This window comes from Cervus elaphus, chromosome 9, assembly GCF_910594005.1.
Source record: "Cervus elaphus chromosome 9, mCerEla1.1, whole genome shotgun sequence".
Classification (NCBI taxonomy): Eukaryota; Metazoa; Chordata; class Mammalia; order Artiodactyla; family Cervidae; genus Cervus; species Cervus elaphus.
This window is the reverse complement of record NC_057823.1, coordinates 20190537-20213971: the sequence shown is the minus strand read 5'-3', so window position 1 is coordinate 20213971 and position 23435 is coordinate 20190537. Positions and strand designations below refer to the sequence as shown.

The window sequence follows — 23435 nt, the reverse complement described above, 5'->3', positions numbered from 1 at the left end:
CAACTCTTTGCAACCCCATGGACTGTAGCCTGCCAGACTCCTCTGTCCATGGGATTCTCCAGGCAAGAATACTGGAGTGGGTTGCCGTGCCTTCCTCCAGGGGATCTTCTTGACCCAGGGATCAAATCCACATCTCTTGCATCTCCTGCATTGGCAGGTGGGTTCTTTACCACTAGCACCACCTGGGAAGCCCATTGTGGAATATTACTCAGCCATAAAAAGGATGAAATGCCATGTGCAGTAACATGGATGGACCTTAGATTGTCATACTAAGTGAGATATTAATACAATAAATCAGAGAAAGACAAATGTTATATGATGTCACTCATAGGTAGAATCTAAAAGATCATACAGATGAATATATTTACAAAACAGAAACAGACTCATCAACATAAACAGCAAACTTATGGTCACCAAAGGAGAGGAGGGAAAAGGGATAAATTAGGAGTTTGGGGTCAAAAAATACACACTACTATATATAAAATAGGTAACCAACAAGGGCTTACTCTATAGCACAGGGAACTATACTCAATATCTTGCAATAACTATAATGGAAGAGAATATTTAAAAAGAGTATATATATATGTATATATATGTATCTGAATCATTTTACTATACACCTGAAATAACACAAATTGTAAATTAACTGTATTTCAATAAAAATAATAAAAAAAGAACTCGCCCAGGATCACACATAACCAGCAAGTGGTTCAGACAGTATCTGAACCCCCAACAATCTGATGCCAGAGTCTTGTGTTTATCTTCTGCTGCTGCGGCTGCTAAGTCGCTTCAGTCGTGTCCGATTCTGTGCGACCCCATAGACGGCAGCCCACCAGGCTCCTCCGTCCCTGGGATTCTCCAGGCAAGAACACTGGAGTGGGTTGCCATTTCCTTCTCCAATGCATGCATGTATGCTAAGCTGCTTCAGCCATGTCCGTCTCTTTGCGACCCGATGGCACTTCTCTTAAACATGACATGGCTCTGCTTACCCTGCTTCTTGGGGGACTTTGCTGGCTTGTAACTGCAGCCTCACCATGTAGGGTCTCTTGATGAATGGTCAGAACCACTGATGAATCTGCTTCAGTCATCATCACTCCAAGGTGGATATTTTGCCTTGCACAGAGCAAAAACGAGAATATAAAAACAAGCAGCGGGACTTCCCAGGTGGGCCAGTGGTGAAGACTCTGCATTTCCACACACTGTTGTATTTTAAATGGATAACCGATAAGGACTTGCTGAGCACAGGGAACTCTGCTCAATGTTATGTAGCAGCCTGGATGGGAGGGGAGCGTGGGGGCGAATGGGTACATGGATATGTATGGCTGAGTACCTTCGCCGTTCACCTGAAACTATTACAAAGTAGTTTGCTAATTGGCTATGTGCTGTGCTTAATTGCTCAGTTGTGTCTGACTCTTTGTGACCCCATGGACTGTAGCCCACCAGGCTCCTCTGTCCATGGGGGTTCTCCAGGCAAGAATACTGGAATGGGTTGCCATGCCCTCCTCCAGGGGATCTTCCCAAATCAGGGATGGAACCCAGCTATCTTGCATTGCAGGCAGATTCTTTACTGTCTGAACCACCACTCCAATACAAAATAAAAAGTTTTAATAAAAATGAGTGAAAGAAAGAAATAAACAAAATAGTAGGACAAAAAAAGACTGCACTTTCAATGCAGGGCACAGAGGTTTGATTACTGGTGAGTAAGCTAAGATCCCATATGTCTCATGATGTTGCCAAAAAAATGAAAAAAAAAAAAAAAGCAACAAAGTAACATTTTTTTGGAAACCATTGGTTATACAATTAAATCTAGGACTAAAACTGTTTAAAAAAAATAAAAGTGGAACTCTCATTCCAAAAACACAGGGGTGGTCTTTGCACCTAAGTTTTTTTTTTTGGGGGGGGGTTTTGTTAATAGTGTTTCTTTTTTTTTCCATTTATTTTTATTAGTTGGAGGCTAATTACTTTACAATATTGTAGTGGTTTTTGTCGTACATTGACATGAATCAGGAGTGGGGATCGGGATGGGGAATCCATGGCTGATTCATGCACCTAAGTCTTAGCGTAGAGCAGATGTTTTGGGAGCCTGCCCACACCTGTGACCCTCAATCCTTCAAGGCATGCTAGACTAACATCTGCCAGTCACTGCATTTTGTTATCAATCGGGTTGGTACGTTATGAGCCCATTCTATCTGCTTGGAGGCCAGGTCTTGGGTTGTGTGTGTGTGCACACGCACATGCGCACTCTGCTTGGTTGTGTCTGACTCTTTGTGGCCTCATGGACTATAGCCCACCAGGCTCCTCGCTCCATGGGATTCCCCAGGCAAGAATACTGGAGTGGAGTTGCCATTTCCTCCTCCTGGGGATCTTCCCAATCCAGGGACTGAACCAGAGTCTCCTGTGTCTCATGCATTGGCAGGTGGATTCCTAACTACTCAGCCACCTGGGAAGCCCAAGTCTGGAGCTGACACAGCCTTAATCAGTGACTTACAGTAGCTGGTGGATAAATACAACTCCTTCGCTCCCTGGTTGGGATAACTCTAAGAGTGTGCTCTAAGCTGCCTTCCAGAAGTCCCCAGCCGCCTTAAGTTTTAGTTTCTACTAGATAACTTGCTTGAGAACATCCACTGTACGTTCTTTCCCTTCCCTCTCTCACTTCCCCCATCCCCAGCTGGAGTTTTCTGGGGTCACCTCTCTGATGAACTATAATATTATGGAAAACCCCAAAAGAACTTTTTGGCCAACCCAATGCTTTCATTAGAATCCTTGTCTCAGGGTCTATACCTGGGGGACCCTAACTAAGACATTCCTCGATCACCATATTTATGAGATGGGGTGTGTGTGTGTGTGTGTGTGTGTGTGTGTGTGTATGTGTGTGTGTGTGTGCTGGGTTGGGGATGGTACTAGGAACTGGGTATAAGTATCACTGTCCAGTGATCAGGTATTGTAGGGAAATGAAAACAAGTAAAATGGTGAAAACTCTAGACCTTGGAGTCAGAGGATCCTGGTTTCAAATCTTGGGTTCAGATAATCTTAGACAAGTCATGTCTCCTCTCCAAGCCTTGGTTTCCATTTTTAAAAAGTAATTTTGTTTATTTATTTTTGGCTGTGCATCTCTGTTGCTGGGCCGGCTTTTCCCTAGTTGTGGAAGGCAGGGGCTAATTTCTAATTGTGGTGCACGGGCTTCTCATTGTGCTGGCTTCTCTTGTTGCGGAGCAAGGGCTGTAAGGCACTTGGACTACAGTAGTCGCAGCTTCTGGACTCTAGGGCACGGGCTCAATAGTTATGGTGGGCGGACTTAGTTGCTTCTCGGCACGTGGGATCTTCCTGGACTAGAGATGGAACCCATGTCTACTGTATTGGCAAGTGGATTCTTTATCATTGAGCTGCCAGGGAAGCCCTTGGTTTCCATTCTGATTGTACTTTTTTTTTTTTTTTTTTTGGTGAAATAGGCAGAGGTAAGAATCCCTACTATGTGACATTGAATGATGATGAGATTAAATTTTATTGGACACATGTTTAACAGTGTGTGATGCTCGATGGCTATGATGTTGTTTGTATGGGGCAGGTTGAGAGGGGACCCTTGAGTTTGGGGCTGGCTTCCTTGAGGTTAGGTAGTGGTAGCTCATTTATTATTGGGTACAATAAAATAAATGGGCTTTCCTCGGTGGCTGAAGAACCTGCCTGCCAATGCAGGAGACACGAGAGATGCGGGTTCAATCCCTGGGTCAGGAAGATGCCCTGGAAGAGGGCACGGCAACCCACTCCAATATTCTTGCCTGGAGAATCCCACAGTGAGAGGAGCCTGTAGGGCTACAGTCCATGGGGCCACAAAGAGTTGGACATGACTGAAGCAACTTAGCATGCATGCAATAAAATAAGGCGATGAGATATGGGAGATAGATCTTGGTAGGGGTAAGGGAAAAGTGAGTGGGAAGAAAAGAGAGAGAGAGGGAGATAGACCCACACAATGACCCACTAACCAGATGAACTTATCTTCATTGTGGAGAAAGGAGAGACTTAGAGGCTTGTCAGAATTTCCTTTCTGAGGAGAGGCAGCTCAGCAGAAAAGGACGTGATGCTCTGGTTGCCTTGAGCAATTCACGCTCTGCCCTCCCCTTCTCTCCACGCCCTCAGTTGTTGAAAACCCTGGGAACAGAGGAGAAGTACTCCTCTTTGAATGGCAGGACCTGCACGATGTGGAGCTTCAGTTTTCTCCTCTTTTGGGGTGAGTGTGAGGTGGAATAGGAGGCCTGGGGGAAACAGACTGTGAGGAAGAGGGAGGACCTCGACTGTCTAGCCAGGACATCATGATTCTAGGCTGGATGCTGTACAATTTCATTGGGGAACTTTGACCAAAAAATCAGTCCAGGGAATTCATCCATCAAGGAAGAGTTTTGTTACAGTCCTTCATTTATGTATTTCTTGAGCACCTACTATGTGCCAGGTGCTGTTTTAGGCACCAGGGATAGAGCCGTGAATGAACAGACAAGGTTCCTGCCCTTGAGAAGCTGACAGGAAGGAGACAGGAAGAAAGGCAACCTCTGACGGTAATAGCAACCTTCTAAGTTCCTGAAACAGACTGCATTCAACCTTCACTAAATTCCTCTGATATCAGTTCATGAAAAATCCCATTTTACAAAGGAGAAAAAATGAGGCAAAGGAGACGCAATCACTTGCCCAATCCCAGTTAGCTAGTAAGGGGTTACAGCCAGGATTTAAAAGTGGGCAGCCTGGTGACTCAGATGGTAAAGAATCTGCCTGCAATGTGAGAGATGTGAGTTCGATTCCTGGGCTGGGATGATCCCCTGGAGAAGGGAATGGCTACCCCCTCCAGTATTCTTGCCTGGAGAATTCCTTGGGCAGAGGAGCCTTGTTGGCTACAGTCTATGGGGTAGCAAAGAGTTAGACACAACCCAGCAACTAACACTAACAACCCGGTTGCAGAGTCTGCAATTTTTTTCTAAACTGTGCTGCTCCAAATAACAAGTAAACAGAAGCATTTCAGGGAGTGACAATTGCTAGGGAAGAAATTGCCATAGAGTGTGACTAGGGATTATGTAGAAGGGGGAAGTCAGGGAAGCTATTTCTGAAGAACAGTGAGATGGAGATAACCTTGTTCTTTTTCTTCAGATGTCAGCTTTCTCTAGGTTTGATTTTTTTTTTTTACAGAAATATTTATTTATTTACTTGTCTGCGCCATGTCTCAGTTGTGGCATGTAGAATCGTTTTTGGTTTCGGCACATGGGGTCTAGTTCCCTGATTGAATCTGAGTCCCCTATATTGGAAGCTCGGAGTCCTAATCACTGGATGACCAGGGTAGTCCTCTTATAACAAATTTTTAAACCTAAGCATTTTGACTCTGGAGCTGATATGCTTAAACGTGATGCTTTGTTGCCTCTAAAATAATTAAAGAGCAAGAGAATTTCAGTTAGTGATAAGGCTTCCTGATAGCTCAGTTGGTAAAGAATCCACCTGCAATGCAGAAGACCCGGGTTCAATTCCTGGGTAGGGAAGATCCCCTGGAGAAGGGATAGGCTACCCGCTCCAGTATTCTTGGGCTTCCCTTGTGGCTCAGCTGGTAAAGAATCTGCCTGCAGTGCAGGAGACCTGGCTTCAGTTCCTGGGTTGGGAAGATCCCCTGGAGAAGGGAAAGGCTACCCACTCCAGTTTTCTGGCCTGGAGAATTCCATGGACTGTATAGTCCATGGAGTCGCAAAAAGTCAGACACGACTGAGTGATTTTCAAAAAAAAAAAAAAGAAAGGTGGGAGTTAGGTTCCTTGGGACTTGTTGACTGGAAGGATGCATTAGAAGGAGCAGGTCACTTGTGGACCACACCATCTTAGCAAGTGCTAAAATGTAGACTTGCTTCTTTGAAGTGTCAGCACTAGTGCTGGCCATTAGCGCTCCAATCCTGCCCTTAATATGCAAAGAGTGGTGATGATGATGGTGGTGATAATGATGGTGCTGGTGGTGACAATGGTGATGCTGAAGACAATGATAATGGCAAAGATACGGTGGTGGTAGTGGTGATGATGAAGATGATGGTGATTATGATGGTGTTAGTGATGGTGATAGAGAAGAGCTTAATTCTGCAGTAGCTGAAATGCCTTTTAGACATTAAAAAAAAAAAAAGAATTGTGGGCTTCCCTGATGGTCCAGGGGTTAAGATTCTGTGCTTCCACTGCAGAGGGCCCCGGTCTGATTCCTCGTTGGGGAACTATGATTCCCCTGTGCCGAGTGGCATGGCCAAAATAAAATTAAGAATCGTCTTACCCTCCCATCCAATTTAATACTATGGATATACTATGAGTTTCCCCGGTGGCTCAAATTGTGAAGAGTCTGCCTGCAATGCAGGAGAGACCTGGATTTGATCCCTGGGTAGGGAAGATGCCCTGGAGAAGGAAATGGCTACTCATTCCAGTATTCTTCCTTGGAGAATTCCACGGACAGAGGAGCCTAGTGGGCTATAGTCCACGGGGTCACAAAGAGTCAGACATGACTGAGCGACTAACACTTAACACATGGCAACTCTATGGATATGCTATATACTTATTTATATATTATGTGCATATCTGTATGTGTTCTATACATAAAATAGCAAGATTTTTTTCATCTCTTCCCAAGAGCCAAGGTTTGCCTTTTTAAGGGAGAGGTTATTCCCTTTGAGAATGCTTGTTTAAATGTATGTTTTAGAAAAATAAACTTGAACAGATAGAGAAACCCAAGCTAAAAGTTAGTAATTGTATTTTAGTAATTACAACCACCGAAACATATGATTATAGTTTTAAAGCATTGAAATTTCTTTGCGTAGAATTTGTCGAGGCTCCTTCTCCAGCATGAAATAAACTGGAAGTGTAAGGATAAATCTCCCTGAGGCAGATACAGGCTGGAACCTGAGAACTTAGAAGGTGGACTTTCATTGTGTTGGTCTAAGTTTTCTCTTTTGCCTTGTAACTCTGATTTCGTTGGTTCATCAACTTGTGTTTTACAGCCTGTTACTGAAAGGTGGTGAGTCCAGCCGCTCACTGCTCAAAAGCCAGTAAAAAGGCCAGGTTGGTGGGAAGTTTGCTTTATTTCCAATGTTGGCAACTGAGGATGGAGGGCAGACATCTGTCCAAAGGCTAACTCCCCTACACTGGCAACCAGTGGGACAAGAGTTTTTATGGACAGAGGAGGAGGCCACACGCAGAAACATCATGGTCATCTTTGACAGTCATCTTCAGAGTGGTCATCAGTGGTCTAACCAGGTTGTTTTAGGTACAGTTAATCTTCAGTTCCAGGATCGGTTTATTTCCATTTCTTTGAGGCCAGTTCTCAGAATTGTGGCAGTTTATGTCGTGGTTACTGTCTGGTTATCATGCAGTTAACTTCTCCACCTGGTGGGGCTTTCAGTATAAGGCAGCTCACAGGCTGTGGCTCGGAAAATTATCTGTAGCCCTGGAGAAGGAACTGAAAGTCCTTGACTATGCTTAACGACTACATTAATTATTATTTGGTCTCCTTTGTTTCTCCCTGTTCTCATTTCTCTGATTAAACTTATTCTTTAATTAAAATTTCCCACAGATAAAAGGCAGGCAGAGGACCTGGAGGCTGGGGGGAGGCACAAGGACTGTAGGGTCTTGCTCCATTTCAAGCCCAGAAAAAAAAATGTATGTTTTTGAAAATCAGCTGGAACTCTTTGTAACTGAAAAGGAAATGAAGGTAATACAAACAAAATGAAACACAAAGATGAAGTGCCAAAAGCAGGAATGGTTGCTGTGAAGACTATGTAATAACTCATGCTTGTCACTCAGCTGGGGCTTTCATCTAGGCTCATCAGACTTGTTTCTAGAGACTTCCCTGGTGGTCCAGTGGCTAAGACTTTGAGCTACCAATGCAGGGGACCTTGGTTCAATCCCTGATCAGGGAACTAGATCCTGCATGGCACAACTAGAGTCTGCAAGCCACAGTGAAGATCAAAGATCCAGTGTACTGCAGCTAAGACCTGGCACAGCCAAATAAATTAATAAATATTAAAAAACCCTGCTTCTATGAGACCACTCCAATTTTTCAGGTTGAGTCCAGAGAACTTCGTGACGCATCGTGGTGTTTTTCTTTTCTTTCCTCACAGGGTGTTGTGGTATATACTCCTGGGAAATGTTAACATCATCCTCACTGGAATCAATGACATGGCGTAAGTTGGACAAAGAGAATCCATATGCCCAATGTGGTGGGGAGGGGATGCTTCTGTCCCAGGAGGCTGCACCACCTCTGGACACTTGTCCAGTGTCTGGACACTAGTCAGTGGCCAAGAGTGGGATAACATCCCGTCTCCTGGTTCCCACCCGAGCTCTTTCCCTTGTGCCTTAAAATTGCTGTGTGACCTCAGGCAAGTCACACAACCTCTCTGATCTTCAGTTTCCTCAGCTGCAAAATACAGGTAATAAGGGTTCCTATCACACAGGAATGTTGTGAAGCTTAAATCCAAAGAGGTAACTTTGCCAATCATCTGGCTTCATAAATGGTGGTGCCATGGGAATGGGTATGGAGTTGAATCAAACTACAACTCAATGTGAAAAGAAATGCATTTTTGGATGTTTTGTTAGGTATTCTCATCTTCCACGCAAGCTCCTGCTGGATTCAGGAAGAGAAACATTGTCAATTCTTAATGTTCTCAGTGTCTCAGTTTTCTGGTTCAGCATTGTTTGGGAAACTCAGTCTATATTGTAGGAAGAGTTAATCTTTCAAATTTTCTCACCCTACTCTTGTTCCTACCAAGATGATGTGTGGGTGTTGTCACAGGGGAAGCCTGTGGGATCTTGCAGCTGTGAAGTATGGACTCTGAATGAGGTGTTTTGTCCATTGGTAAAGCATGGTAATGGCACTGGAGTAAACTAATGTATATTTACCCCTGGGAACTGGCTGGAAAACTTGTTGCATTTGTTAGAGTACCCCAAGCTACAAATACACCCCAGTCAGTGGCTTAAGAAAAAGAAATTTAATTCTTGTTTGTTCAAAAGTCCAATGAGGAAATCTCTTGCTAGTGGGTGGTTTTCTTACACGAGGTGATTCAGGCCCAGATGCTTTCTGTTTGTGACTCAGCCACACTAGTGCCTTGGAGTCTCTGCAGACAGTGGAGAAGGCACCTTATTAAAACTCATGCTTAGCAGTGACACTTGTCACTTCCACTCAGGGTCACATGACCATACCTGGATACAAGGTGAGCTGGGAAATATAGTCCAGGACAGGGTAGTTGCCTTCCACAGTCAATTTTATACCATAGAAAAGAAAGTGTGGTGTTTTTGTTTGATCTTGGGCTACTGAGCTATCTCTGGCACAGTTAGAGCCCATTTTAATGGAATACTATGCAGCTCTTAGGAAAGCGTGAGTTCAGTCATGTGAACTGGCTTGGCACATTGCCCAAAACATCATTTTCTTAATTTTTTTAAATTATAGAAATAAACATTCAAAGGTGAGGAAAATAGTATAACAAATTCTCACATACGTATCGCCCAACTTCAACACTTGGCAAGTTTTTCTGCTCTTGGCTTGTAAGACTTACTGTAACATGAAACAAAAAGTTATAAGTAGAACAGAGTGGTTGAAAAAAACTTTCAGTGAACATGTCCTAGATCTACAGTAGTCACTAGTCAGTGGAGCTTCTGAGAACTTGGAGTGTGGCTAGTGTAACTGAAGAATTAATGCTTCATTTTACTTAATTTTAATAGATTTCAGTATAAACAGCCATCTACTGTATTGGACGGTATATTGCATGATACCATTCGCATTAAGAAAATTGTGTTAATTTGTACATTTATTTATATTTAATATATTTACATGACTGAGTTTGTGAACAGGACCTAACCTAAAGTATTCACTCTTTTTGATGGTGGTGATCTCTTGGTGTAAGAATGGAGCACAGGGGAATCTTCACTTTTAATTTTATATACTTCTACATTGTTTGAATTTTTACAATAAGTAATTATTATCTCCTTAGAAAAAGATGAAAGCAAATGAAACAACAGATACACAGCACTATATATAAAATAAATAAGCAACAAGGTCCTACTGTATAGCATGGGAAACTATATTCAGTATCTTGAAATAATATATAATGAAAAAGAATCTATGTATGTATATATATGAATCATTTTGCTATATCCCAGAAGCTAATACAATGTTGTAAATCAACTACAATAAAAAAGGAAGCAAAGTTCAGTTCAGTTGCTCAGTTGTGTCCGACTCTTTGTGACCCCCATGGACTGCAGCACTCCAGGAGTCCCTGTCCATCACCATCTCCAAGAGCTTGCTCAAACTCATGTCCACTGAGTTGGTGATGCGATCCAATCATCTCATCCTCTGTCGTCCCTTTCAGGACCAGCACCTGCTTTTGGTTAGTTTCCAAAGAAGCAGAGTCAGAGATGAGGATTCTTGCGAGTAACTTACTAAGGGAGGACTCCCAGGAGACACTTGCAGGGGAGGAAGGGGAACAGAGATTGGGCAGGGGGAAGAACAAGTCATTCAGAAGGTGTTTCAGGAAAGTTCTAGTCACAGCCTGATCCTGCCAGGAGCTCTGGAGTATGAATTACACCGGAGGCTGTTACACTCCCACGTCTGTCAAGCAATGCTTCTAGGCCAGCGAGACAGTGTGAGATGGGATGCCAATCAGGTAAAGTGAAAGCAGGCAGTATCAAGAATGGCTGTTATTTCCCCCTACCTATTTTTTTAAACTTTTTTTTTTTTTTTGACTGCACTGCACAGCATGTCTGATCTTAGTTCCCTTACCAGGGATTGAACCTCTGGCTCCTGCGATGGAAGCAGAGTTTTAACCACTGGACCACCAGGGAATTCCCCCACCCCCTTTTTAAGGGCTTCCCAGGTAGTGCTAGTGGTAAAAAAACCTGCCCGCCAATCCAGAAATGTAGGGAGACATAAGAGACACAGATTGGATCCCTGGGTGGGGAAGATGCCCTGGAGGAGGGCATGTCAACCCACTCCAGTATTCTTACCTTATCATGGACAGATGGGCCTGGAGGGCTACAGTCCATAGGGTCGCACAGAGTTGGACATGACTGAAGCGACTTAGCACACACGTACCCCTTTTTAAAAACTGTTTTTAATTTTTTTCCATTTATTTTTATTAGTTGGAGGCTAATTACTTTACAATATTGTAGTGGTTTTTGCCATACATTGACATGAATCAGCCATGGATTTACATGTGTTCCCCATCCTGATCCCCCCTCCTGCCTCCCTCTCCATCTCATCCCTCTGGGTCTTCCCAGTGCACCAGCCCTGAGCACTTGTCTCATGTATCCAACCTGGGCTGGTGATCTGTTTCACCCTTGATTTTTTTTTAAATTGAAGTATAGTGAATTTACAATGTTGTGTTAGTTTCAGATATCCAGCAAAGTGATATACATATATATGTATATATATATTCTTTTTCATATTCTTTTCCATTATAGGTTATTATAAGCCACTGAATATAGTTTCCTGCGCTGTATAATAGGTCTTTGTTGTTTATTTTATATACAATGGTGTGCATCTGCTAATCCCAAAGTCCTCATTCATCCCTCCCCAACACCCTTTCCACTTTGGCAACCAGAGATTTGTTATCTGTGTCTGTGAGTCTATTTCTGTTTTGTAAATAAGTTGTCTGTATCATATTTTTAAAGATTCCATATATAAGCCATGTCATATGATATTTGTCTTTCTCTGATTTACTCCACTTAGTATGATAATCTCTGTTGCTGTAGATGACATTATTTCATTCTTATTTATGGCTGAGTGATATTGCATGGTATATATGTACCACATCTTCATCCATTCATCTGTGGGTGGACAAGGGTTACTTCCATGTCTTGGCTATTATAAATAGTGCTGCCATGAACATTGGTATCCACCCTTTGTTACCTGGCACGGTGTGAAGAATTCATGAGGAGTTCCTTCCTCCTACCTGATGAAGGCAAATCCTCAGGAAGAGGCTGGGTTTTCCTCTTTACATCTCCACTCCCACTTTCACAACTCACCACCGTGATCATTGGTGTCCAGAGAAACAGGGAGCCTGGTTTGAGACAATGGGACACAGCCAGCTCTCAAAGGATCTACTGACTTCTTTTTTCTTGCAGGTGAACGGCCACGGCGGTCACCATCGAATCTTGGTAAGAGACTCCCCCATCTCGAAGGCAGTTAGACCTTGGGCAAGTGCCTCCCTCTCTTGGTTTTGTCACCTGATTACTAGGTATAGTGTGATGTGTGTATGCTAAGTTGCTTCAGTCATGTCCAACTCTTTGCACCCACCAGGCTCTTCTGTCCATGGGATTCTCCAGGCAAGAATATTGGAATGGGTTGCCCTCCTCCAGGAGATCTTCCCCACCCAGGGATTCAACCTGCATCTCCTACCTCTCCTGCACTGGCAGATGGGTTCTTTACCACTAGTACCACCAAAGTGAGGATTCAACTCCATGTGGAGTTGTCACGAGATGGGCTGTGGAATTGCCCTTCCTGGGTTTGAATCTTGGTTCTAGGGCTCATGACTCCGACAACTGTCATGGCAGTCCGAGCGCATGTTGGAAAAGAATTTCCAGACACGAGCGTTTCAGAAGGAAGTATGTTTATTAAGGGCAAGGAGCAGAGATAATAAAAGTGAAAGTGAAAGTCGCTCAGTCGTGTCTGACTCTTTGCGACCACCTGGACTGTAGCCCACCAGGCTTCTCTGTCCATGGGATTCTCCAGGCAAGGATATTGGAGTGAGTAGCCATGCTCTCCTCCACGGGATCTTCCCAAACCAGGGATCGAACCCAGGTCTCCTGCATTAGCAGGCAGATTCTTTACCGTCTGAGCCACCTGGGAAGCCCACATATAAATATGTGCAAAGATTTATTGTAAGGAATTGGCACACATGATTTTGGCAAGATCTGCAGACCAGAGAAAATTTGGAGAACTGAGCAAAGGTGAATGTGGCTAGCGGGACCAGGTCGAAGATGAGCCAGGAAGGCTGACAGGTGCCCGGTCACACAGGACTGACTGTGTTGCTACTCTGGTTTGGGATGGGTTTGAGTTATGAGAGGTAGAGCTAGAGGAAAGTGATAGGAAACTCAGAGTTGAGAGATCACAAGTGGTAATACACCAGAAATCTGCAAAAAGAAGTTTTGCCTCTGCAGATGAAAGAGGAAGCTGGAAATGAGAAGAAAGATAGAACCTCAGGCATCATGCAGGGAAGGGAAATAAACAAGGCATGTTGTAGGTGACAAAGAGTCTGGCTCTCAAGACCTTAGTAATGAACAGCCATAATTTTCATAGTTTTTAAAATGAATTAATTTTAAATTGGCATATAATTGCTTTACAATGGTGGTTTCTGCTGTATAGTGAAGTGAATCAGCCATAAGTACACATGTATCCCCTCCCTCTTGGGGCCCCCTGGCCCCCACCCCACCCATCTAGGACATCACAGAGCATGAGCTGAGTGCCCTGTGCTAGACAGCAGTTTCCCACTGGCTGTCTATTCTACACATGATAGCATATATATGTCAGTGCTACTGTCTCAGTTTGCGCCCCCCTCTCCTCCCCCTGCTGCGTCCACAAGCCTGTTCTCTACGTCTGCGTCTCTATTCCTGCCCTGTGCATAGGTTCATCAGCACCATTTTTCTAGATTCCATACATGTGCTTTAATATGTGATATTGTTTTTCTCTTTCTGACTTACTTCACTCTGTAAAACAGGCTTAGGTTTCATCCACTTTACTACAACAGACTCAAATTTGTTCTTTTTATGGCTGAATTGTATTCCATTGTATAAATGTACCACAACTTCTTTATCCATTCATCTGTCAATGGGACATCCAGGTTGCTTCCATGTCCTGGCTATAGAAAATAGTGCTGCAATGAACATTGATATACATGTGTCTTTTTGAATTATGGTTTTCTCAGGGTATATGCTCAGTAGTGGGATTTCTGGGTCATATGGTAGTTTCATTCCTAGTTTCTTCAGACTATACTACAAAGCTCCACTCATCAAGATAGTATGGTACTGGCACAAAGACAGAAATATAGATCAGTGGAACAAAATAGAAAGCCCAGAGATAAATCCACACACCTATGGATACCTTATCTTTGACAAAGGAGGCAAAAATATACAATGGAGAAAAGACAATTTCTTTCACAACTGGTGCTGGGAAAACTGGTCAACCACCTGTAGAAGAATGAAACTAGAACACTTTCTAACACCATACACAAAAATAAACTCAAAATGGGTTAAAGATCTAAATGTAAGACCAGAAACTATAAAACTCCTAGAGGAGAACATAGGCAAAACACTCTCTGACATAAATCACAGCAGGATCCTCTTTGACCCACCTCCCAGAGTAATGGAAATAAAAGCAAAAATAAACAAATGGGACCTAATGAAACTTAAAAGCTTTTGCACAACCAGGGAAACTTTAAGCAAGGTGAAAAGACAGCCTTTAGAATGGGAGAAAATAGTAAATGAAGCAACTGACAAAGAATTAATCTAAAAAATATAAAAACAGCTTATGCAGCTCAATACCAGAAAAATAAATGACCCAATAAAAAAATGGGCCAAAGAACTAAACAGACATGTCTCCAAAGAAGACATACAGATGGCTAACAAACACATGAAAAGATGCTCAGCGTCACTCATTATCAGAGAAACACAAATCAAAACCACAGTGAGGTACCATCTCACACTGGTCAGAATGGCTGCCATCAAAAACTCTACAAACAATAAATGTTGGAGAGGGTGTGGAGAAAAAGGAACCCTCTTACACTGTTGGTGGGAATGCAAACTAGTACAGCCACTATGGAGAACAGTGTGGAGATTCCTTAAAAAACTGCAAATAGAACTGCCATACAACCCAGCAATCCCACTGCTGGGCACACACACTGAGGAAACCAGAATTGAAAGAGACTTGTGTACCCCAGTGTTCATCACAGCACTGTTTACAATAGCTGGGACATGGAAGCAATCTAGACGTCCGTTGGCAGATGAATGGATAAGGAAGCTGTGGTACATATACACAATGGAATATTACTTGGCCATTAAAAAGAATGCATTTGAATCAGTTCTGATGAGGTGGATGAAACTGGAGCCTATTATACAGAGTGAAGTAAGTCAAAAAGAAAAACACCAATACAGTATATTAACACATACATATGGAATTTAGAAAGATGGTAACGATAAACCTATATGTGAGACAGCAAAAGAGACATAGAGATAAAGAGCAGACTTTTGGACTCTGTGGGAGAAGGCGAGGGTGGGATGGTTTGAAAGAATAGCATTGAAACATGTACATTACCATATGTGAAATAGATCCCCAGTCCAACTTCAATGCATGAAACAGGGCACTCAAAGTTGGTGCCCTGGCACGACCCAGAGCAATGGGATGGGGAGTGGGGTGGGAGCGGGGTTCAGGATGGGGGACACTTGTACACCTGTGGCTGATTCATATCAGTGTATGGCAAAAACCACCACAATATAGTAAAGTAATTAGCCTCCAACTAAAATAAATACATTAATTAAAAAAAAAAATCTCCATGCTGTTCTCTGTGTGTATGTTTGTTAGTAACTCAGTCGTGTCTGACTCTTTGTGACCCCGTGGCCTGTAGCCTGCCAGGCACCTCTGTCCACGGGATTCTCCAGGCAAGAATACTGGAGTGGGTAGCCATTCCCCTCTCCAGGGGATTTTTCCAAGCCAGGGATCAAACCCAGGTCTCCTGCATTGAGGGCAGATTCTTTACTGTCTGAGCCACCAGGGAAGCCTGCTGTTCTCCACAGGGCTTCAGTTTTGGCTCATCCTCTTGTTTAAAGCTCTGCTGCTCACTGTGCGGTCCAAGGACCAGCACTGTCAGCATCATTCAGGGACTTGTTAGAAATACAGAATCTCAGGTCCCTCCTGAGACCTGAATCAGCATCTGATTTCCCCAAGATCTCCTGGGGAATCCCAGGTGAGGCAGATGCTACTGGTTGTGGACCCCACTTGGAGTAGCGAGTACCCAGGACAGTGGTTCTCATGCTTTTATGGCACACAGGTCACCTGAGGATCTTGCTAAAAGGCAGATTCAGATTTAGTAGCAAGGGGTGGGGCAGGGCCTGAGATTCTGGGCATCTCCATCAGACTCCCAGGCTATGGGGAAGCTGCTGGTCCATGGATCACACTAGGAGCACAAGGGTCTGGGGCTTACCAGGTCCTTCACTGAGCATGCTTGGTGACTATTAGTTTTCGAAGGCTTCCAAAAGGACCATAAACCAAGTGGCTTAAAGCAACAGAAATTTATCCTTTCATAGTTCTGGAGGCCAGAAGTCCAAAATCAAGGTGCTTTCTCTGAGGGATGTAGGCGAGAATCAGGGCCAGTCTCTCCTGGCTTCTGGTGTTGCTGGGTCATTGTTGGTGGTCCTTAGCTTGTAGATGCATCCTTCTGATCTCTGCCTCAATCATCATGTTTTGCTCTCCATCTCTGCCTCATCTCTTGTCCTTAGAAGGATGCCAATCACACCAGATTAAAGGGCCATCCTGCTCTAATATGGGGGCTTCCCAGTTGGCACTGGGAAAGTAGTAAAGAATTCTACCCATACCAGTCACCTTCCTCCTCTCCCTCGCAGCTCCACTCGGGGCTCTAACCCAGATTTCTTCTCCGTTGCCTAGATGCGAAGGGGTGTACAGATACCACCATGTGTCCAGCGCATGCAACCTGCACCAACACTTCAACAAGTTACTACTGCGCTTGCAAAGGAGGCTTCTTGTCCAGCAACGGATTGAAGACATTCAAGGGCCCAGGAGTGGAATGCAAAGGTGAGTTCATGCCCCATCAAACCCTGCGCCCGCCCCCGCCTACCCCCAGCATTTGGTAGTAAAATCAGATAGAAGCTGGCTGGGCAGCCGGTGTAGGTAGGTATCCCCAAGCATTGTTTTCTTTCTTTCTTCCTTCCTTCCTCTGCCTCTCCCTCCTCCTTCCTTCCCCCATCTCTTTCTTTCTTAATTTCTTTCTAATATAAGAATAATTCCTGTTCACTAAAAACTCTAATGATTTGAGTCAGAATAAAAAAAAGAGGAACTTCCTGGTGGTCCAGCTAAGATGCCATGCTCCCAATGCAGGGGACCTGGGGTTCGATCCCTGGTCAGAGAACTTGATCCCACATGCTGCAACTAAATATCCTGCATGCTGCAACTAAGACCTGGTACAGGCAAAAAAATTCTCATAAAAACAAAAAGCAACTTATGCTGTATGTCAATATCCAGAAATAAACACTGATTTTCTTCCTGTCACTTCTTCATGCAAATAATTTCTAATATGTATTGAGTACCAGGCCCTGTGTGGAGGTCTTTATGTGCATTTACAAATAGGCACTGTGATGATCTCCATTGTACAGATGAGAAGACTGAGGCTTGGGGAGCTAAAATGACTTGTTTATGGTCATTGAACAATTGAACTGGAATTCAAATCCAGGTTTTTTTGAGTCTAATGGCAGTCTCTCAATCACTTACCTATTTGTCACACTCCAGATGTGAGGCATTGGGGAAATGTATTTAATCTCTCTAAGCTTCAATCTTTCCATCTGTAAAATGGGTGTAAAGAGTACCTACCTTAAAGGATATTTGAGAAGATTAAATGCAGTAATGTATGCAGTGTGCTAGGCACATGTACAATCCTAACAGCTACTATTAATATAAATAATAGAAACTAAAATAATTTCTAGAATGAGCTAAGTTTTTGGTCTATATTCCATATATTTAGACCCAAACTCTTCTCTTGACAGTAAAGGTCTGACTGTGCCTCTGACATAATTTGCAAGGGTCTGCAATCTATTTCTATAAGGGGTCAGATAGTAAATATTTTGGAGACTGCAATTTGTATGATCTCTGTCTTAAGTACTCAATACTCCAGTTGTAGTGCAAAAGCAGCCGGCAACAATACCTAAATGAATGAGCAGAGCTGTGTTCTAATAAAACTTTATTTACACAAATAGGTGACAGTCCAGATTTGATTCATGGGCTATAGTTTATTGAACTCTGAACAAGATTTCCATTTAATAAGTTATTTCCATTATTATAGTTCCCAGGGAGCTCCAAACATCATTTTCTTAAAAAAAATTATTCATTGACATATAGTTGATTTACAATATTATGTTAGTTTCAGGTATTCAGCAGAGTGATATATATATATATATATATATATATATATATATATATTCTTTTCCACTATGGTTTATTATAGGATATTTAATATCATTCCCTGTGTTATTCAGTAGGACCTTGTTTATCCATCCTATATACTATACTTTGCTTCTGCTAATCCTAAACTCCCAATCTACCCACCCCCACCCTTGGCAACTACAAGTCTGTTCTGTATATCTGTGAGTCTATTTCTATTTTGTAAATAAATTCATTTGTGTCATATTTTAGATTCCACATATAAGTGATGTCATATGGTATCTGTCTTTTTCTGTCTGACTTACTTCACATGGTATAATAATCTCTAGGTTCATCCATGTTGCTACAAATGGTATTATTTATTCTTTTTTATGGCTGAGTAATATTCCTTTGTATATATGTACCACACTTTCTTTATCCATCCCTTTGTCAATGAAAATTTAGGTTACTTCCATGTCTTGGCTATTGTAAATACTGCTGCTATGACTATTGGGGTATATGTATCTTTTTAAATTATAGTTTTGTCCTGGTATACGCCCAGGAGTGGAATTGCTGGATCATAAGCAATTCTGTTCTTAGTGTTTTGAGGAACTGCCATACTGTTCTCCATAGTGGCTGCACCGATTTACATTCCCACCAACAGTGTGTAAGTGTCCCCTTTCTCCACACTCTCTCCAGCATTTATTATTTGTAGAATTTTTAATTATGGGCATTCTGACCAGTGTGAGGTGGTACCTCATTGTAGTTTTGGTTTGCATGTTTCAAATAGTTAGTAATGTTGAGTATTTTTCCATGTGTCTATTGGCCATCTGCACAAACATTTAAAAACAAATCTTTGAGCTACAGTTTATGGGTTACTCAGTAAACATAGTAGCCTTGTTGGGCTCTTGTTTTTAGATTAAGGATGGAAGCAACATTTCCCATCTAGAAAATGGTGGATACTACATAAAAATCTTCTCTACTCTATGTCTTTGACCTGTGGTACCTAATACATTGTGACTATTTTATAGTTCCTTGTCAAATGAAGGAATGTGCTACCTTATTCCTTATGTCAGCTCTAGACTTACTCACCCTGCAGTTGATAGACAATTATGTGCTTCTAATGTTTCATTACTTAAGGCTTGAATGAACATTACTAATTGCATGACAAGTGCATAGAAAGTGTTTATTTAGGGTGATTTGGCAGAGCAGGGCTAAAGGAAATTAGGGGAGGACCAGCCTTCAGATGGTAAAGAATCTGCTTGCAATGCAGGAGACCTGAGTTCAATCCCTGGGTCAGGAAGATCCCCTGGAGAAGAGAAAATCTACCCACCCCAGTAGAAGTACCTGGAGAATTCCATGGAGAGAAGAGTCTGGCGGGCTCCAGGGGGTTTCAAAGAGTCAGACATGTCTGAATGACTTTTACTTTCCCTTTTTTTCTTTTCACCCCATGGTACCATGACTGCACAATTCTATTGGCACTTCAATGAGTAAATTTGTATAATGGGTTTGCAAAATGTTCTGGTTTATTTCTGGGTAGCAGCAAACTTTGTGCATTAAAACACCAATGATCATTTATTTTGCTCCTGAATGAATCTTCTATTGGGCTGAGTTCGCTGACAATGGCTTGACTTTGTTCCACACAGTGTCAGTTGAGTTGGCTCAACTGGGAACTAGAGGATTCATTTTGAAGGAGGCTCACCCACAAGGCTGGCAAGCTAGTGATGGCTGTTGCCTGGTTGCTCTGCCAGGGCTGTGGGCTGGAGGTCTTAGCTCTTCTCCATGAAAGCTATTTTTTCATGGCTTATTGAGCTTCCTCACAGTATGGCAATTGAGCCAAGCATGAGCATCTCAAGAGAAGGTGTGGAAGTGTGTGATATTTTGATGACTTATTGTGGTATTTTGATGACTTAATGTCACCACCAACATAGTCACAAGTATGCTCAGATTCAAGTAGAGGAAATATAGACCCCACTGCTTGATAGAAGTACCAAAAAAGGGCATTAAATTAAGGGTATATGGAACAGAAGGCATTGTTTCAAACATCTTTGGAAAATACAAACTGTATTTGAAGAAGATTTGTAACTCTGACTCTTTTTCTCTCCAGATATAGATGAATGCTCTCAGAGGCCCACACCATGTGGCTCTAACTCAATCTGCAGAAACCTGCCTGGGAGATATAGGTGCAGCTGTAGGACTGGCTTCTCTTCTCCCACTGGAAATAACTGGACACCAGGAAAGGGAGGTCGCTTCACCTGTAGAGGTAAGAGCTCAGACTCTCCGGCATGGGTCTTTGGTGGACAGCTCCTATTGTTAGGAACGTGTGTTTCTAACTTTAGACAACTAATTCTTTGCCTGCTCACTCTCCTCCACTGCTCCTCAGACATTAATGAATGCCTCTCTCGTGGGGTCTGCCCAGGGGATAGTCTGGGTATTTGGGAACATCAGGTGGCAAACAGGTGGAGTGAATCTCCTCTTTTCAGTCTCCTGTCCACACTTCCTCCCCTGCCTTCAATGGGGTTTTCATTTCTACTCACCAGATGTGGATGAATGTGCCAATTCCAAAAGTTGCCCAGAGCATTCGACTTGCCATAACAGTCTTGGAAGCTACTCTTGCGTCTGCAACCCAGGATATGTATCCAGAAGTGGAAAGAAGAGTTTCCAGGGACCAGGGGAGACGTGTCAAGGTAGGTGCAGGGGTCTTCTGGGAATCATGTCCAATCTCTTTGGAAAGACAGCAGTGCTGGAGGAAGAGTTCGAAGTTGAGGCAGGTCTCAGCTGAGTTCAAAGTCTTGTCTGCAGAACTGAAGCCAGTAGTCATTCATCCATTCATGCATTCATTCAACAAACACTTCTTGAGCACCTACTATATAGAACAGCACTCTTCAAGGGATGGAGGATACTGCAGTGAGTAACACAGGCAAAAATGTTTGTTCTCCTGAAACTTCTTGATGAGGCTGGGTAGAAACAGATAATAAGCAACATACGTGAATGCATCTGCTATTCAGGCTGACTTTGGTGAGGATGACTTAACTTTGTTCCACAAAGTGTCAGCTGAGCTGGTTCAACTGGGGGCTAGAAGATCCACTTTAAAGGGGCCTCACTCACAAGGAGAATCTGGTGCTGAATGAAGCTGTGGGATGGAGGTCTTAGTTGTTCTCCACACGGGCTGTTTGATCACAGCTCTCTGAGCTTCCTCACAGTATGGTGGCTGAGTCCAACATGAGCATTCCAAAAGAACAAGGTGAAAGTGCCTGAGATTTTTATGACTTAGCACAGTCATTTTTTTACCGAGTGTCAGCACTGCCTAGTCACAAACATGCTCAGATTCCAGAGGAGGGAATATAGACCCTGCTTGATGGAAGAAGTACCCAAGAAAAGACATTGAGTTAAGGGCATATGGAATAGAAGACATTGTTTCAACCATCTTTGGAAGGTCCCAGCTGGATTTGAAGAACATCTGTAACTGTGACTCTCTTTCTCTCCAGATATAGATGAATGTTCTCAAAAGCCCCCACCTTGTGGTCCTAACTCAGTCTGCAGAAACCTGCCAGGAAAGTATGAGTGCAGCTGTTTGACTGGTTTCTCTTCTCCCACCGGAAATAACTGGATCCCTGGAAAGCCGGGAAATTTCACCTGTAAAGGTAATGAGCTCAGACTCTCAGGCATTTGTAGACTGCTCATATTGAGCTGAGTACATGGTGTGCTAAACTGAGACACCTAATCGTTGGTCTGCTCACTCTCCTCCACTGCTCCTCAGACATTAATGAATGCCTCTCCCGTGGGGTCTGCCCTGAGCATTCTGAGTGCACCAACTCTTTGGGAAGCTACCGTTGCAGCTGCAAAGTTGGATTCACCTCTAAAAACTCCATCTGCGAAGGTACAGAGAACCGGATCTTTTTTAGCTACTCAATGAATTAAGAACTTTATTTGATGATGCTATGAGCTAGAGATTTTGATCTTCATTATAGGGATGATCCAAATAAGGCCCAGAAAGGTAAAGTGACTAGCTCAAGGATGCACAGCTAATAAGTAGAAAAACATGGATTGGAACCCTTGTTGAGGGTGTGCTATGAGTGAAGCTGTGGGTCAAGCAGTATTTGAGAGTACTGGAGGATTCAGTCCCTAGCCTGATTTATGCCCTGCTTGGGGCGGGGGTGATATTTACAATGTCTGGAGACTCTTTTGTCCAAACTGGTGGTGGTGGTGGGTTGGTTTGTGTAACAGTCCACTGGTGGGTAGAGACCAGAGATCTTGCTAGACATCCTCCAATGCACAGAATAACCTGCCCACAAGCAAGAAGGCTCGACCCCAAATTTAAATAGCACTGAGATAGAGATGCTCTTTCCCAGGGAGATCTCAGACCCAAACAATCGAACTTTGCCCTAAAAGGTATAAGACCTGAGAGGGATTCTTGATCCTTGCCCCCTTTCCATATTAAATGATTCATCATGTCATTGGGCAATCTACCTGCAAATGTGTCTTGAGTCTCTCCACTCTTTTCCATCCTTGTTGTAGGTTTCAACATTATTGCAGCAGTCTTCTCACTGTTCCTAATGGTCCTCCCTCAAATCTATCATTTACACTGCAGCCAGAATGTAATACTCTCACCAAGAGATAATGGCTCCGTTTTCCTGAGTCTGCACAACACTATTATTTATTTATAGTGAGGATGGCTCCACCAAGGAAGGCATGGAGTGATCCTCTTGGATACATCATCTTGTAGTTAGAGATATTTGAAGTCATCTCTGACATTTCTGATCTATTTGTAGCATTTAGCCATTGTTGGGTAAAAAATCACCCCGAAAGTTAGAGGCTAAAACAACCACAATTGTTTATCTCTTGATTCCATGTGTTGGCACCTTAGGTTCGACCCTGCTGCTCAGTTCTTCTGGTCTCCACTGGGCTTGTTCATGTGTCTGTGGTCAGCTGTGTGTCAGCTTTGGCAGTCTTGCCTGGGCTGTCTTTCCTATCTGGGACTCATCTGGGATGATCCATCTCTCTTTCACTTTGTATTTTTCTTATTAGCCTGGGGTTTGTTCAAATGGCAGAGGCAAGGGAACCAGTGTACGAGCAGAAATAAATAGGTTTCTTGAGGTCTAAGTTTGGAAGTGACACCACATTGCCTCTGCCATTTTAATTGTACAGTGCAAGTCACAGAGCCAGCTAGAGTTAAGGGCTGCTGACCCAAAGTCCACATCTTAAAGAGAGGAGTGGTAAGGTCACATCGTGTAGCACAAACCTCATCCCAAGGTGCGGACACGGGGAGGAATAAAGGATGACAACCATTCCTGCAATATATGATCATTAC

General features: G+C 43.1%; 1 protein-coding gene across 1 annotated transcript; it reads left to right on the top strand.

Annotated features, from left to right (window-relative positions):
* The first annotated feature begins 4146 nt into the window (after positions 1-4146).
* Positions 4147-22045, top strand: LOC122700723 (adhesion G protein-coupled receptor E1-like). The gene is made up of 8 exons (XM_043913794.1): positions 4147-4225; positions 8112-8174; positions 12109-12141; positions 16640-16786; positions 20232-20387; positions 20665-20811; positions 21613-21768; positions 21885-22045. The coding sequence occupies exons 1-8, from the start codon at positions 4195-4197 to the stop codon at positions 22043-22045; spliced, it is 894 nt and encodes a 297-aa protein (XP_043769729.1). The 5' UTR covers positions 4147-4194.
* The last annotated feature ends 1390 nt before the right edge of the window (positions 22046-23435 follow it).